At 26.0% G+C, this 14,093-nt stretch overlaps 9 protein-coding genes across 9 annotated transcripts; 4 read left to right on the forward strand and 5 right to left on the reverse strand.

The window, feature by feature from the left end:
- Positions 1 to 51: 51 nt before the first annotated feature.
- Positions 52 to 432, reverse strand: EHI_148950 (uncharacterized protein; the record flags this gene model as incomplete). The annotated part of the gene is made up of 1 exon (XM_652506.1): positions 52 to 432. One exon carries the CDS (start codon positions 430 to 432, stop codon positions 52 to 54), a length of 381 nt encoding a protein of 126 aa, XP_657598.1.
- Positions 433 to 521: 89 nt separating this feature from the next.
- On the reverse strand, positions 522 to 812 carry EHI_148960 (uncharacterized protein; the record flags this gene model as incomplete). The annotated part of the gene is made up of 1 exon (XM_001913347.1): positions 522 to 812. One exon carries the CDS (start codon positions 810 to 812, stop codon positions 522 to 524), a length of 291 nt encoding a protein of 96 aa, XP_001913382.1.
- Positions 813 to 1,688: 876 nt separating this feature from the next.
- EHI_148970 (regulator of nonsense transcripts, putative) lies at positions 1,689 to 4,589 on the forward strand (the record flags this gene model as incomplete). Its single annotated transcript, XM_652477.2, has 1 exon — positions 1,689 to 4,589. One exon carries the CDS (start codon positions 1,689 to 1,691, stop codon positions 4,587 to 4,589), a length of 2,901 nt encoding a protein of 966 aa, XP_657569.2.
- A 707-nt stretch (positions 4,590 to 5,296) lies between these two features.
- EHI_148980 (RhoGAP domain containing protein) lies at positions 5,297 to 7,015 on the reverse strand (the record flags this gene model as incomplete). Its single annotated transcript, XM_652476.1, has 2 exons — positions 5,297 to 6,307; positions 6,368 to 7,015. 2 exons carry the CDS (start codon positions 7,013 to 7,015, stop codon positions 5,297 to 5,299), a joined length of 1,659 nt encoding a protein of 552 aa, XP_657568.1.
- Positions 7,016 to 7,170: 155 nt separating this feature from the next.
- On the reverse strand, positions 7,171 to 9,672 carry EHI_148990 (heat shock protein 70, putative; the record flags this gene model as incomplete). The annotated part of the gene is made up of 2 exons (XM_647124.2): positions 7,171 to 9,177; positions 9,370 to 9,672. 2 exons carry the CDS (start codon positions 9,670 to 9,672, stop codon positions 7,171 to 7,173), a joined length of 2,310 nt encoding a protein of 769 aa, XP_652216.2.
- A 77-nt stretch (positions 9,673 to 9,749) lies between these two features.
- Positions 9,750 to 10,124, forward strand: EHI_149000 (40S ribosomal protein S27; the record flags this gene model as incomplete). The annotated part of the gene is made up of 2 exons (XM_647123.2): positions 9,750 to 9,752; positions 9,853 to 10,124. 2 exons carry the CDS (start codon positions 9,750 to 9,752, stop codon positions 10,102 to 10,104), a joined length of 255 nt encoding a protein of 84 aa, XP_652215.1. The 3' UTR covers positions 10,105 to 10,124.
- A 180-nt stretch (positions 10,125 to 10,304) lies between these two features.
- On the forward strand, positions 10,305 to 11,032 carry EHI_149010 (uncharacterized protein; the record flags this gene model as incomplete). The annotated part of the gene is made up of 2 exons (XM_647143.1): positions 10,305 to 10,451; positions 10,499 to 11,032. The coding sequence occupies 2 exons, from the start codon at positions 10,305 to 10,307 to the stop codon at positions 11,030 to 11,032; spliced, it is 681 nt and encodes a 226-aa protein (XP_652235.1).
- A 77-nt stretch (positions 11,033 to 11,109) lies between these two features.
- On the forward strand, positions 11,110 to 12,030 carry EHI_149020 (uncharacterized protein; the record flags this gene model as incomplete). The annotated part of the gene is made up of 1 exon (XM_647142.1): positions 11,110 to 12,030. One exon carries the CDS (start codon positions 11,110 to 11,112, stop codon positions 12,028 to 12,030), a length of 921 nt encoding a protein of 306 aa, XP_652234.1.
- Positions 12,031 to 12,082: 52 nt separating this feature from the next.
- EHI_149030 (uncharacterized protein) lies at positions 12,083 to 13,828 on the reverse strand (the record flags this gene model as incomplete). Its single annotated transcript, XM_647141.1, has 1 exon — positions 12,083 to 13,828. The coding sequence occupies one exon, from the start codon at positions 13,826 to 13,828 to the stop codon at positions 12,083 to 12,085; it is 1,746 nt and encodes a 581-aa protein (XP_652233.1).
- Positions 13,829 to 14,093: the final 265 nt, after the last annotated feature.

A 14,093-nucleotide genomic window follows, 5' to 3' on the forward strand; every position in this document is an offset into this window, starting at 1 on the left:
GATGAAGAAGAATAAATGAGTTAATTGATTGATTATTATTTTAAATTAATTTTATTCTTGTGAAGAAAAGATACTAATTTCAAAACATAAAAACCCATTGTTAATTGGATGAATAAATTGTAATGATGGGAATTTTCGATTTAATTGTATTAAATATTCTTGTAATTCAATCATTTTTCTATGATATTGGTTTTTAAAACAACAATTTGTTAATCCACAACTTAGACATGAACAACTTTCTTCAATAATTGTTTTCCATGTAATATTTTCTGCTTCAATAAAATATTGATTTACTTGTGTTATTATTGTTTCAAATTCATTCTTTTCAATTATTCCTATCAATTGGGGTGGTAATCTTGTAAAGAATCGTGGTGTAAGTCCTTTTGAATAATCTCTATCAATACTCACAATTTGGTATTGTGGTGTTTGCATTTATTATTTTCTTTTTATTCTTTTTATAATTCATTAGTTAAATTGTATTTCTTATTTATGTTAAATATGATTCTTAAAAAGAAACTAAATTAAATAGAAACAACAATAATTGTTCCAATATCATCTGATGCTACTACTTTCATATCTTTGTCTCTCTCAATACCACTAATTGATATAACTTTAGATGGACAACAATTCCTTATTTTTCCATTGGCGCTTTTATTAAAATGAATTGTCTTTGTGTTAAGTGAGATTATATCAATAGACCCATCTTCAAATCCAAGAATTATTTTATCATTAATTCCTTTCATTGCAGTAATTGGTTTACTGACAAATTGACCATAATCTCTTTCATATGTTTTTGTGTTAATGCTATACATTTGACCAGATGGTGTTCCAACAATTATATTTTCTTTAACATAACATAATCCAGTAATCTTTTCTTTACAAACTTCAATTAAATGTGTTTTGAAGTTGTCTTTTTCTCCACTGACAATAAACACTTTCCCTTCTCTTCCACCTACAGCAAAAATTCCTTCTTCAAATAAATTGCATAATAAATGTATTGAAATACAATCAAATTAAACAATAAAAACATAATACAAATATGAAACAAACAACCATTACTAATTTAAAATATTATAGTATAAGAGAAAGTGTTAAGATATGAATAATATATTATGAATATATTAAAAATAAATGTGTCTTAGAATTTGAATGTACTTGATAAATGGAGTAAATTTGAAATAATTATAAAATCAAATTATTAAGTCTAATAAACATTTTATAAATAATTGTTTTTATTTGGAAATGTTGTGATTTAATTCTCTTATTAATATAAAATTTTTTAATTTGAAATTAATTATAAAAATAATTATAAGAAATACTTTTTACTCTGTTGTTCTTAAAAAAGAATAAGTTATTGTTTCTTTGTTTCACAAAGTTAACAAATAGATTTTGGTGAGACATTATTTGCGATATTTAATAAACTAAATAATAATGTAAAAAATAACATAAGAAATTCAAAATTTTTCATTTCTATTCTTAAATAGTAACTCTGAATTTAAAAATTATACCAATATTATTCTTATTAATTGTGACAGGATAATAGAAACTATATACAATATTCCAAATATTAATAAAATACTTTTCTTAAATAAAAATAGGTATGATGTAAATAATACAGTTATTTTAATAGAATGATGCAAAAAATTATCTGATATATAAACACAATCTTAATACATTAAAACATATCAATGGAAGAAAAACAATGTGAATATTGTGGAGAAACTACTGGAATTGTTCAGTGTCAATGTGGAAAACATTTTTGTAATGGCAAAATTATGAATGCAGGAGTGTGCCAACTCCTTCATCATATGAGAGTCAATTCTCATTTTAGTGTCTCTTTTAACGGAGTAATACTAAAATGTTCTAAATGTGAAGAAACAAATATATACAATCTTCATTATAAATACAATTCAAAAGATTTCTTATGTTCTCATTGTTTAAAAAGTCAGAGTAAAATAAACAAACAATCATATAGTAAGAATATTGTTAATGAAGGTGCTGTTATAATAGATAACTATGATGTTGGTCAATCTGTTTCTTGTGTTAAACAAGACTTAGTTGACAAGATCGAGGCTCAATTCCCAAAAGAAAAAACAGAAAAAAGAGTTAAAAATGAATATCCAACACTTGATGATTATGTTCAGACTTACTTATATCTCTCTAGAATTGAAAAGAAAGAAGAACGTAGTGTAGTTGAAGTTGAATTAAGACAAGAAAAACAACGTATTAAATTTATTAACAAGCAACCTGGATTTACAACTGTTGAAATTAACCTTCCTAAAGCTATTGGAGGTCTTCAGTTAGAAGATGAAGTGATTATTAGTTGTGGTGGATTAAAAGGAATGGTTAATGATACAAATTCAACAGAAACTAAGTTATTTCCATCTCTAATTTTCAAGTCATCAAAATGTGTGTTTGGAGGAAATATTACATCAAGTAGAGGTAAAACAGTTGTTGTTAGATTACAAGATTTTCTTTTTGGAATAGAATCTACAGATTATAAGACAGGTACAACTACCATGAAGTATCCAACAAATGAGGAAAAATGGAAATACAATGAAGAAATAGTGAAAAACACATCGTTATTTAGGATATATTTTCTTACTAATGATAAAGGAAATCCATTCACTAGAACATTAGATGTATTACAATCACGAGAAATTGATGAATATTATTCAAAAATATTGTGTTGTCACAAAAAACAATCAACAAAAACAAAAGAAATAATAACTTATGAAGAAATGTCAGCAGAGAAATACAATATTCCTAATTTATCTAATTTGAACGATTATCAAAGGAAAGCAATTTATAATGCGTTAAACGAAGATATTTCACTTGTAATAGGACCACCTGGAACTGGTAAAACTACAGTTGCTGTATCAATTGCACAATACTTGATTTATAACAAATATAGATTTTATAATATAAATCGAGGTGAAAAAAAATTATTAGTTTGTGCATCAAGCAATAATGCTGTTGATGTGATTTGCTCAAAACTTATTGAAAAAGGTGTTCCAACAGTTAGAGTGGTTGCAGATGAACAGTTTGAAAATTGTAGTGATAAAATAAGAGAAAATTCATTATTAAAAAAAGCAATAGAATTTACAGAGAAAAAAGGAATTAATGAAGTGGCAATAACACAATCTGGTCAAATTATTATTAACTCAGTTTTAGTACAAAGAATAAAGAAACAAATAAAAAATAAAAAAACAGGTAATGGTTTAGGTGATAATGTTGAATTTGGTGTTGAATTTGATGATGTTTCAAATGATGAATCTGATGATGAATTAGAAGAATCAAAAATAGTCAATATAAGAGAATTACTAAAGAAAAAGTATGGACAATATCCAACAGAAGATGAAAATAGAGAAGTTCAACAATGTTATGAAACATATCTATCAACACCAATATATCAGATGGCATATGAAACATTTGAAAAATTTGTCAAACAAACTAATCCAAAGATACAAAAAATTTTTGATAGAGTTTCTCAAAGAATAACATTAGAAGAAAATGAATATATTAATAAATTCACCTCAACATATTTTGATGACATATTATCTGGAACAGAATGTGTTTGTTCTACACTCACTATTTGTACTCGTTCAACATTACTAAAACAAAAATTTTTTGCATCTATTGTTGATGAAGCTGCTCAGTCTCTTGAACCAGAGACATTGGCTGGAATTATTAATGTTAGAAAAACTGTGTTAATTGGAGATATTCAACAATTACAACCAACATGTCTTTCAACTGAAGCTAGAGAAGCAGGATTCCAAAAATCAATGTTTGAACGATTTATGGCAAATACACAAATCAAAAGAACAATGTTAAAAACACAATACAGAATGCATCCAGCAATTTCAGAATTCTCAAATAAAATGTTTTATTCTTCTAAATTAGAGAATGGAGTGAGTATTGATGATAGATTTGATAATAGGATTATTAACTTCTTCCCAGACTACACAAATCCTATAATGTTTATTAACTGTGATGGAACAGAGCATTATGGAAGTAGTGGAACAAGTTATAATAATGCAGGAGAAGTTCAAATAATACAAGAGGTTGTTGAGAAATTGTTGAATAACGATATTGAAGAAAATGAAATAGGAATTATTTCACCATATCAAGCTCAACAAGAACTTATTTCTCAATATGTTTCTACAAAGATTAAAGTTGCTAATATTGATGGATTTCAAGGAAATGAAAAAGAATATATTATTTTTTCTTGTGTTAGGTCAAACCAAACTCTTGGTGTTGGATTTGTGAATGATTATAAAAGACTAAATGTTGCATTAACAAGAGCTAAACGTGGATTAATTATTATTGGTAACATCCCAACATTAGTCACATCTAAAGTTTGGAATATGCTAATTCATCACTTTTACTTGAAAAAAGCTTTATTTGAATTGAAAGAACATAAGTTTGTTCAATACAACGTTGAAAACCAAGAAGAATTTAATCGTCCATTAGAAGAATCTCCATTCCAAGTTCAATATGATGTTGATGACTCCGATTTGTGTTGTAAACCATTCTATAAGGAGAATGAATTTTCTAGACGAGAAATAAAAGGTGATTGTGATAATTAGTGTTGTTGAGGTTAAATAAAACGTGAAATAATTAAGTAGAATATATTTTTTAATAAACATTCTTGAAGTGTTTATTTTTTATTCAAACGTAATTAAATGAAGAATGAAAATCAGAAACATATACAAACAATAATACAAAATCAAATAATAATTTTATCAATTGATATTTGGTTATGATGATGTAATTGAATAAAAAATGTATTAATTAATAATACAAAGAATGAAATAAGATAATATGAAAGAATAATAAGAAAAGAAAATGAAATAAAAGAAGTTAATACTAAAAGAAATTAGATATAATAATAAGCAATTAATTAAGTATTCATTCAACATAAAATAAGAAATAAAGAAAGATATTCTTTAAAAATAAAATAAAAAAAAATAAATAAACAGATGAAATAAATAAATAGAAGAAAGAAATAAAATAAAAAGAATTATTCACAAAACAAGAAGAATAATTAAATAATTAATCAAAGAAATGAATTACTCAATTTAATGATGTATATATGATATGAATAACATCTATTAAGTAATGAATAAATGACAATTCTATTAATACTTAATAATCTATTTTTTATTTTTTGACATACACTATACTTAAACAATTTGCTTTTTATAAAAGAATCAACTACTTGTATTGTTCATTGAAAATAAAAGTGTAAAACAGTTTTTTTAAAGAATTATTATTGACAACAATTACACTACAATTAAAAATCCAAACAATCGATGATGATTGATATTACATCAATCAGCAAAGATGGATCTAAAGTTTGAATGTATTGAACAACATCAGGACTTTCCATCAATTTTCTTAATTTTTCACATTCCGCAGGTGTTTCCATTGACATAGAACGAATGGTTTTAAGAGATTTATCAACAGCACTTTTATCAAATTTTTGAATATCATCTCTATCAGGCAACTCTTCAAATGGATTAGACACCCCCAATTGCTTCATTAAACAATCGTAATTATTAATAATTATACTACTAAAGTCAATTTGATTGCAAGTTGTGTTCACTGCATTTGTTCCTGGTAATGGGTGTATAACCAATGGTCCTAAAATCATTGCAAAATTCTTTAATGTCATCATATGAATAGAATTATATTTGATTAGTCTATTGATTAATCCATATAATATACAAATGCATAAGACATGTTCTCTAGGTGTTTTATGTAAGACCTCAGTCGCAAATTCCACTGACTTTGATGAATGAGCTGAAACATCTTTTACCTCAGAATAATCTATTAATCCATCTGTATATTCTCTTAAATATGTCTTTAATGTCCCTACAACATTATGAACATCACTTGCTCTTCTGTGCATTTGAAATAAAAAGGAAGTATCACACATAACACACTTTTCTGCTTTTTTCTTTGTGAAATCACTATTTCCAGAAACTCTAAAAATTCCTTCAACTAAATAACCATAGGTATAAATCCACCAACATAGATTAAACACAACTTGAGGAATGGCATCTCGAGGATTAGTAATACTGATATCAGTTGGATAAATATGAGGTAATGAAAATGGTCTATTATTGTAACAAACAAATATACATGTACTATTTAATGTTAATACTCCTCTTAGTGTTAGGTTTTTTGACAGAGGCTTTCCTGTTTGGCTTTTGAATATTAAATCAGAAATATTAACAATTTCCTTTGTATTTGTTTTAAGATACTTTTCAGTAATTTGAGAAATTGTATTTTGTAAATGTTCCTATTTATTAATAGCTTTTTTTTATTTTTATATAAAAATGATGATATTAATAATACAAACTTTGAGAGTAGTTACTACATGATAACTTAAACATTGAATGTCTAATACAATTTCACACTTTTTCTTTGAATCACTTGAACTTATTAATTTTTGCCTTTTCTCTTCATTTTTTAATATATCCTTTAATTCTTTATCTGATAAAACATTTGGCGAATATTCATCCATTGCAACTAATGAAATATCTCGTTTTTCTTCACTTAAATTCTTTGACCTCCAAGACATTCTTCTATTCTTATATAATTGTTCCTTCCTTTTAGGAACATTAACTACTAAATTTGATGAAGCTTTCATAGGAGTTACTGGTGTAGAATTTTGCCTCATAAGTGGTGAACAGTCACGAGATGGTTGAGGCTGTTGTATACGAATAACATCTTCTTTTTTTCTTTCTAAGTCAAGGCTTTTTCTATATATACTACTTCTTGATACCCTTTCTTTGGCTTTAGAGGGGAGTTGGTCATTAACTTCTTTTTCTTTCTTTTTGTGTGACTTACTCATTTCTTTCATTCCTACGTGGTTTTCTTCTTTTGTTTCATCAATTTTCATTATCACAGTTTGTGCCCTCTTCTCATTTTCTATGCCTTCTTTTTTCTTTTCACGGAAGCTTAATCTCTTTCCTTTAAAGCTAAATCTGTTAGGCTTTTCACTCATTTCTTCTTTGTTTTTAAGTTTGTTTTTAAGATGTTTTTCTTTTTATTAATATTTCTTTTTAAAATTGTTATTTAGATTTTGTTTTTTTATAATTTAACTTTAATAAACAATTAGTTCATAAAAAAAAGAAATACCAAGAGTTTTTTATGAATTATTTAAAGTTCTGTCTTTGGTTCAGTACCATTTTCTGAATTAGTGACAAGATTTTCTTCAGTCATGTTTATTACAGTTTCATTAAGTTGTTTATCTTTAACTTTTTCATATAGTTCAGGATGAAGGAATTCAGTAATAGATTTAATAACTTCTGCTCTTTTAGTGAATTCATCTAATTCAATATCATCAATAGTATTAAATTCTAAAAATTCTTGTTGTTCATTTATTTTCTTTAAAAATTCTTCTTTCTTTTCTTTTTCAAGACTTTCATTTTCAATAACTTCTTTTTTTAATGCATATAAAGTTGATTCAAAGTTATTAATCATTTCACCAATTTGTTTAAATGATTCATCAATATCATCAAACCATTTTAATATTTCTTTTGATCGTTGATAATTTCTACTCATAAAACTAATTAATGGATGATATAATATAAAGAAATTAAATCTACTTGTTTCATTCTTAGCACATTCAAAAATATGTTCTTCCCATTCAACTTTTGGTGTTATTTTTGTTTTCTTTGTTTCATTATGATTTTCTGTTTCATTATTATTAATTTCTTCTTCTTTAATTTCAATGTTTTCTTCATTTATTTGTTCTTTACCATTTTCAATAATTTCTTCTTCAATTTCAATTTCTTCTTTAATACTTTCCTTTTCTGTTTTTGGTATATTTTCTGTTGAATTATTTTCTGTTTCATTTACTTCTTCTGTAACATTAATAACTTTATATTTCTTTTCAGTACAATTAGTCCATGCAGTGTATTTCATTTCACTTTTAGAAATATCAACTAATCCATATGAATTTAATTTAAATGTTAAACTAATATCAATTCCCCTTTCATTTAATGTTTGATTTAAATTAAATTGATTTCCAATACCTACCATATATGCAACTTTATCTTTACTTCCCATCATTGAATATGAAATTGTAAAATTAAATTCTTTAGTATTATTAACTTTATTAAATGAAACTGTTCTCATTGAATCTACTTTCCATTTATGACTAAATAATTTAAATTCTTTATCAAGATATGGTGAATTAATATACCAATCAATTGGTACAAAATCTTTAATTTTATATTGCTTTTTCATTCTTCCAAGTCCTTGCATTAATGCATAATATGCTGCTCCAAATGCTCCACCTTCTTGTGCATCTACATTTCTATTAATTTTTTCTTCTCCAAAATATTCTGTAATAGTTTTTAATACCATTGGAACTCTCATTCCTCCTCCAAGTAATTGTACCATATTTATATCTTCTTTTTTGATTCCAATAAATTCTATTGCTTCTTCAAGAATATTATCTAATCTCTTTCTTACTTCTTCACTTGCTTCTTCAAATTCTTTTAAAGTAATTGGTGTTGACCAATCAATTCCTCCTGGTAAAATAACTTTAACACTAGTTTCTTTATTTACACTTAAAACTATTTTTGCTTTTTCTGATTGTTGTAAAATTTGTCTATATAATCCTCCTTTTTCATCAGAGACATTTACTTGGTTTTGAACTCTTTTGAAAACAATATCAGCAATTACTTTATCAAAATTATGTCCTCCAAAATATGGTGATGTGTAATATCCTAATGCTTTGATTGCTCCTGTTGTGTTTGACTCTGAACTAAAATTAAATACTCCAATATCTACTGATGTAGCTCCAATATCAATAAATAATACATTTGTTGGTACTTCAAATAAATCCCTATTAACAGCTAATGAACTAGCAAATGCCATTGGTGAATTAACTAATGCAATTGGTTGAAGTTTTGCTAATTTAGCTGCATGAACTAATGCATATCTCTCAATTGGTGTACTTGATGGTGATACAGTTAAGACTCCATCAGTTACAGTTGTTTGGTATTGTGTTTTAACATGTTTCAATTGTCTTTGAATCATCATAGCAGTAACTTCTTCTGCTGACAATGTAATATTACCTACTTGATATACTGGAGGACTAGACATTCGAGTATTATTTTGTGGAACTATTTCTGATGGAATGAAAGATTGAAGATACTATACAGTTAGTTTAAAATTTACTCCTTTTTGATTAAAAATAATTCTATCATTAAAAAAAAGATGAAATGTTAATATCTTATTCAGAAAAATAAATCAGAACATTTGTTTTGATTATAAAAGTCAGAACACATAGTTTTTTTAATATGATTGAGATATGACAACTAATCAAATGAGTAAATAAAAACAAACTTCTAGAAAAGGATCATTGAATGATTTTCCAATTAATTTATTTGAATACATAAAAATTCTTTTTGGTGAACTAAATGCTAATTTTTGAGCTTTTGTACCAAAAACTCTTCTACCACTTAAGTCAAGACCAACTAATGTAGGATCTTTTCTTTTAGACTCTTCATTTTCTACAATATCTACTTTCTTTGGTCCAATAAAAGCAGTTTTTGTAAATTGTGTACCTACATCCATTCCAACAATAGCAGCAAAAGAGACTGCAAGAAGAGAAAAAAATACAAGTATTAACTTGATATTGTGTGTCATTAAAAACTAAAAAAATTAAGTTCAAAGAAAAAATTAAAAACCCTTGAAGAACTTACAAATGTTATTCAGCTTGCCACATGGTTTGTTTACATCTTTTTTAAAAAGTAAGTAATTAAAGTAGACTATTACTTAATTGTTATTCAGTTTAAAGACAATAATAAGAGTACTTACAATTAATAGCCATTAATCGAAGTTGACTTGTTGAACCCAACTGCTGCTTCTGAGGCTAAAGCTCACAAGATGAAGAGATTAGTCCCAACCCCAAACAGTTACTTCCTTGAAATTAAATGTCCAAAATGTGGAGCTACTACTACTACTTTCTCTCATGCTCACAGACAAATTGTCTGTCAAAAATGCGGACAACCACTTGGACAACCAACTGGTGGAAAGTTGAAACTCACCCAACAATGCAAGTTCAGAATTAAGAAATAAGTGATAGCTTGTGTGGTGTATTCTAATGAGAATTTAAACAATCGGTTTTAACATTTTGATGAAGTGATAATAAGAAAAAGGGTTTTCAATAACGGAAAAGAATAAAAAATAATGTTTTAGGTTAAAAACACAATAAAAAATATTGTTTTATAAATTTTTGTTTTAAAAAAGAAGATGAAATGAACTAAATATCAAACAGAATGACTAGTTCTGAAGAAACATTTGCTACTATTGTTGATTGTATGGGACCTATTTATTTACAATATGCAACATGGATGAAAATGAAAAAATTAGATAAAGAAATTGGTTCAATGGAAAAATCCTTGAATCGTCAAAATTTAGAAGTTGTTTGTAGACATTAATTCATTTAGACAAAAGTACTTAATCAAAATAGCTATTGGAAAATGAAGTATATAGAGCATGTTTAGACCAAAATGATTTGCTTGAAAAAGGTTTGTTAAAATTACTATTTATTAGACTTAAAACACAAATTATTTATTATCTAGTTAATAACATAAGTTCAAAGAATCCTAGGGGATATAAAGATGAAGACAAAAAAAGTAAAGAAACAAAAGAAACAAAAAGAGCTAATGCAAAGATTGTTGTTGATGATGCTAATGAAAAATTAATTGTTGAGATTAATGAAAATACTAAATTACCATTATTCCTTGGAAGAGAAGGAAAAGAATTTAAAGAAGATGGAACATTTATCAATTTAAGACCATTTACTGACTCAAAAACAGTTTCACATCTCCATGCTCAAATTGATTATGACCCTAAACAACGGGTTTATCAATTACTATCAATTGGTAGAAATGGAACACATATTGATGGGGTTGCACATGTTAAAGAACAAGGAGAATGTCCTCTTATTGACCGTGCTATGATTCAAATTGGTGGTTTTAGAATGAAATTCGTGTATTGTTAAAGTCTAAGTAAAGGATATAGAAGTTTTTTTTTATTTTTTAAAGAAACTTAAAATTATCATATTAAAAGATATTGATAATGTCATTTAATGAAAGGTCAGAAAAAAAAGAAAGTGAAGAAAAAGAAGATATAATCAATGAAAATTTACAAGAAGAAGAGGTATATCAATTATTAATTGAAAACATGAAATCTATAGACATAAATGGAATTGAACAAGAAGAAACAATTAGTTCTCAAACACCTAAAGAAGCAATTTACTCACTTTTTTATGAAGGAATGAATATTGAGTATTCAAAAGCTGAATATTATTTTAATTTGACTGATTGGTATATAGGATATTTGATTCAACTATATAAAAATGGGGATAAGTCAATTGAAAATGAATTACCAGTTATTATCTCATTTTCTATACAAAGAATTTCTGATGTATTTAAAGAGGAAAGTATATTAGGATTATTAATGAAATGGGTTGATATTGAGCTTCAAGTATTTAAAAGATTTAATGAAGGCATAAAAATTATTGAACAAGTTGTTTCAATTGCTGGATTTAATATTACCAATTGGATGAAATATATTGAAGTACTAAGACTTAAAGGAGATTTTGAAAAAAGTATTCATGAAAGTAATGTTGAGAAGAATGACATTGAGAGAGAAGTAATTGAAAAAACAAGAAAAATAATAAATAGAATGATTCATGTAATGAAAGGAGCTGATAGAGAAAGTTCAATGGCAGCATGTGATTATGGTATTTGTTTTGAGCAAATTCATGGAAATAGTATAAGTGTAGAAAATATGATAAAGAAGAGAAGAGAAGTAATTAATATTATTGAAAATAAAGAGAAAAAAGCACAAAAGCAAGAAGAGTTTACAAAGAAAAAAAAGAAATATGAAAAAGATATCAAACGAATAAATGATAAAACAAAGAAAGCAACAAGAGTAAGTGAAGACAAAATTCGAAGTGTTCCAAGAAGGGGCAGAATTGGATTTTCTTTGAAGTAAAGAAAACACAAAAGAATTAATTAAATTGATAGATATGTGAAAGCTAACTTGTTCAATGACAATATAAAAGAGAAGAATTCCATTGACAGTTATTTTGTTTACAATCAATTTCAGAAGTTCTATTTGAACAAGTCTGAAAAGTAATAGAAGCACAATAAAATTTAACAAAATTAACACAGGTAATATAAACATTGATTGTTGTTGTTGGGAAATTTTTAATTGGAGTACCTTCTATATAAGGAGATGATGTATCAGAATTTGAAACACCATAAAACCCTGGGGGTAATTGACTACTAAATTCAAAAGAACTTGACCAACAATTCCAAGGTAATTCTGAAATGACTTGTTTTGGTATTGTTTCATTAAGAGTAACTGATAAGAGATAAGAATTACCATAGTCATTAAATGAACAGGCATAATCAGGTTGAATAATAAATAAAATTCCAATGATAATACAAACACAAATAAAGAAAAGGATAAGGGTTGTAAAGATAATTGAGAAAGATATTTTGAATTTTTTATTTAATAACATACCTGCAATACCCAAAATAAAAAATAATCCTACACAGACAATTGAAAGTGTAATAATTGAATTTCCCATTATAACACTCATTCCTAAAGCTAAAACTCCAAGGAACATAAAAATATATGTTGATAATGAATTTTCTCTATGCCAATATAATACTAATTGTTTTGTTTGAATACTTTCAGATAATTCATTTCGTTGTCTCCAACAACTTGTCCACATAACAATAGTAATTGTCCAACAATATACCCACATTCCTGGTAATTTTGGTAATGAATATACAATATATCCAGATATTAAAGAAAGTATTGATGCAGCAAAAAGTGTTATAACTGCTGGTCCCATTGAAAAGTTATATGTAGGAAATTCTTGAAATAAATTGTCATGTGATAGTTGTGTTGTTTTTAATTCATTTTCAAACTTTTTTGCAATTTCTAAAGCATCATTTGTTGCTTTTGACAATGATTCAAGTTTAGAAGAGTTATTGTTTTTTGTTTCTGATGCTGCTTTATGAATTTCTTTTAATGCTTCAACTAAAATAGGAATTATACCAATAACATCAACAGATAATCCAAATTCATCTTCATGAACTAATTCAGGACAAACTTCTTGAACTTCTTGTGCAATAAAACCTAACTTTTTTTCGTCTTTTCCTATATATTTAAATGACTTACCTGTTAAATTTAAAATTTTATCCACACAACCTTTGAGAGGTTCAATATGTTCTTTTACACGAGCATCAGATCTTTGTAAAAATCCATTTTCAGCTAATACTTCTCCTGCTATATATAAGCGTTTTAAATTTTCATTAATTTGAACTATACGAATAAAGTCATCATGTTGTAGCACATCTTTTAATTGGTTTTCTGGACAGTTTTGAGTAATACATTGCCAAATTTGAACTTCTTGTTGATTGTTATTTAATGTTTGTTCTAAACTATTAGAGTCAAAATTAAAAGAATTAATAGTTGTATTTGTTTGTTTATTAGAAAATTTGTTTCTTGCATGAATACATTGTTGTTGAATATCAAGACTAGGATCAATTTCTACCATATACACTTCACACAATTTCTTAATTTCAGACTTATTTTTTATTTTTTTGTATACTTGATTTTTATCTTCACTAAATAAAGGTGAATTTGATAAATGTCTCAAGTGCCCATCCCATACATGTGAATAACAATTATAATGAGTTTTAACAGATTCTTTGCATCCAGGAAATACACATAACCAACTTTTTTTCTTATTTGTTTGGTTGGGTGTTTCACTCATTTTTTATTGTTTTTTAAAGATTTTTATTTTATTATTTTTGTTTTTATTTTGATTCTACAAAACTATTTGTTTGTATATCAGAAAATAGCAGAAATCTACTTTTAATGTTTTATACAGTTAAGTTGTTTTAGAATAACGTTGTTTAAATAAAAATCATATCATTAATCATTTCTTAATTATTTTGTAAAATTCTATAGATTTTTATAACTTTGATAAAGATATGTTTAATAATAATTTAATTTATAACCATTTTAATAAAACCAAT

The sequence above is a fragment of the Entamoeba histolytica genome, genomic scaffold, assembly GCF_000208925.1.
Source record: "Entamoeba histolytica HM-1:IMSS scf_1104750518539 genomic scaffold, whole genome shotgun sequence".
NCBI lineage: Eukaryota > Evosea > Mastigamoebida > Endamoebidae > Entamoeba > Entamoeba histolytica.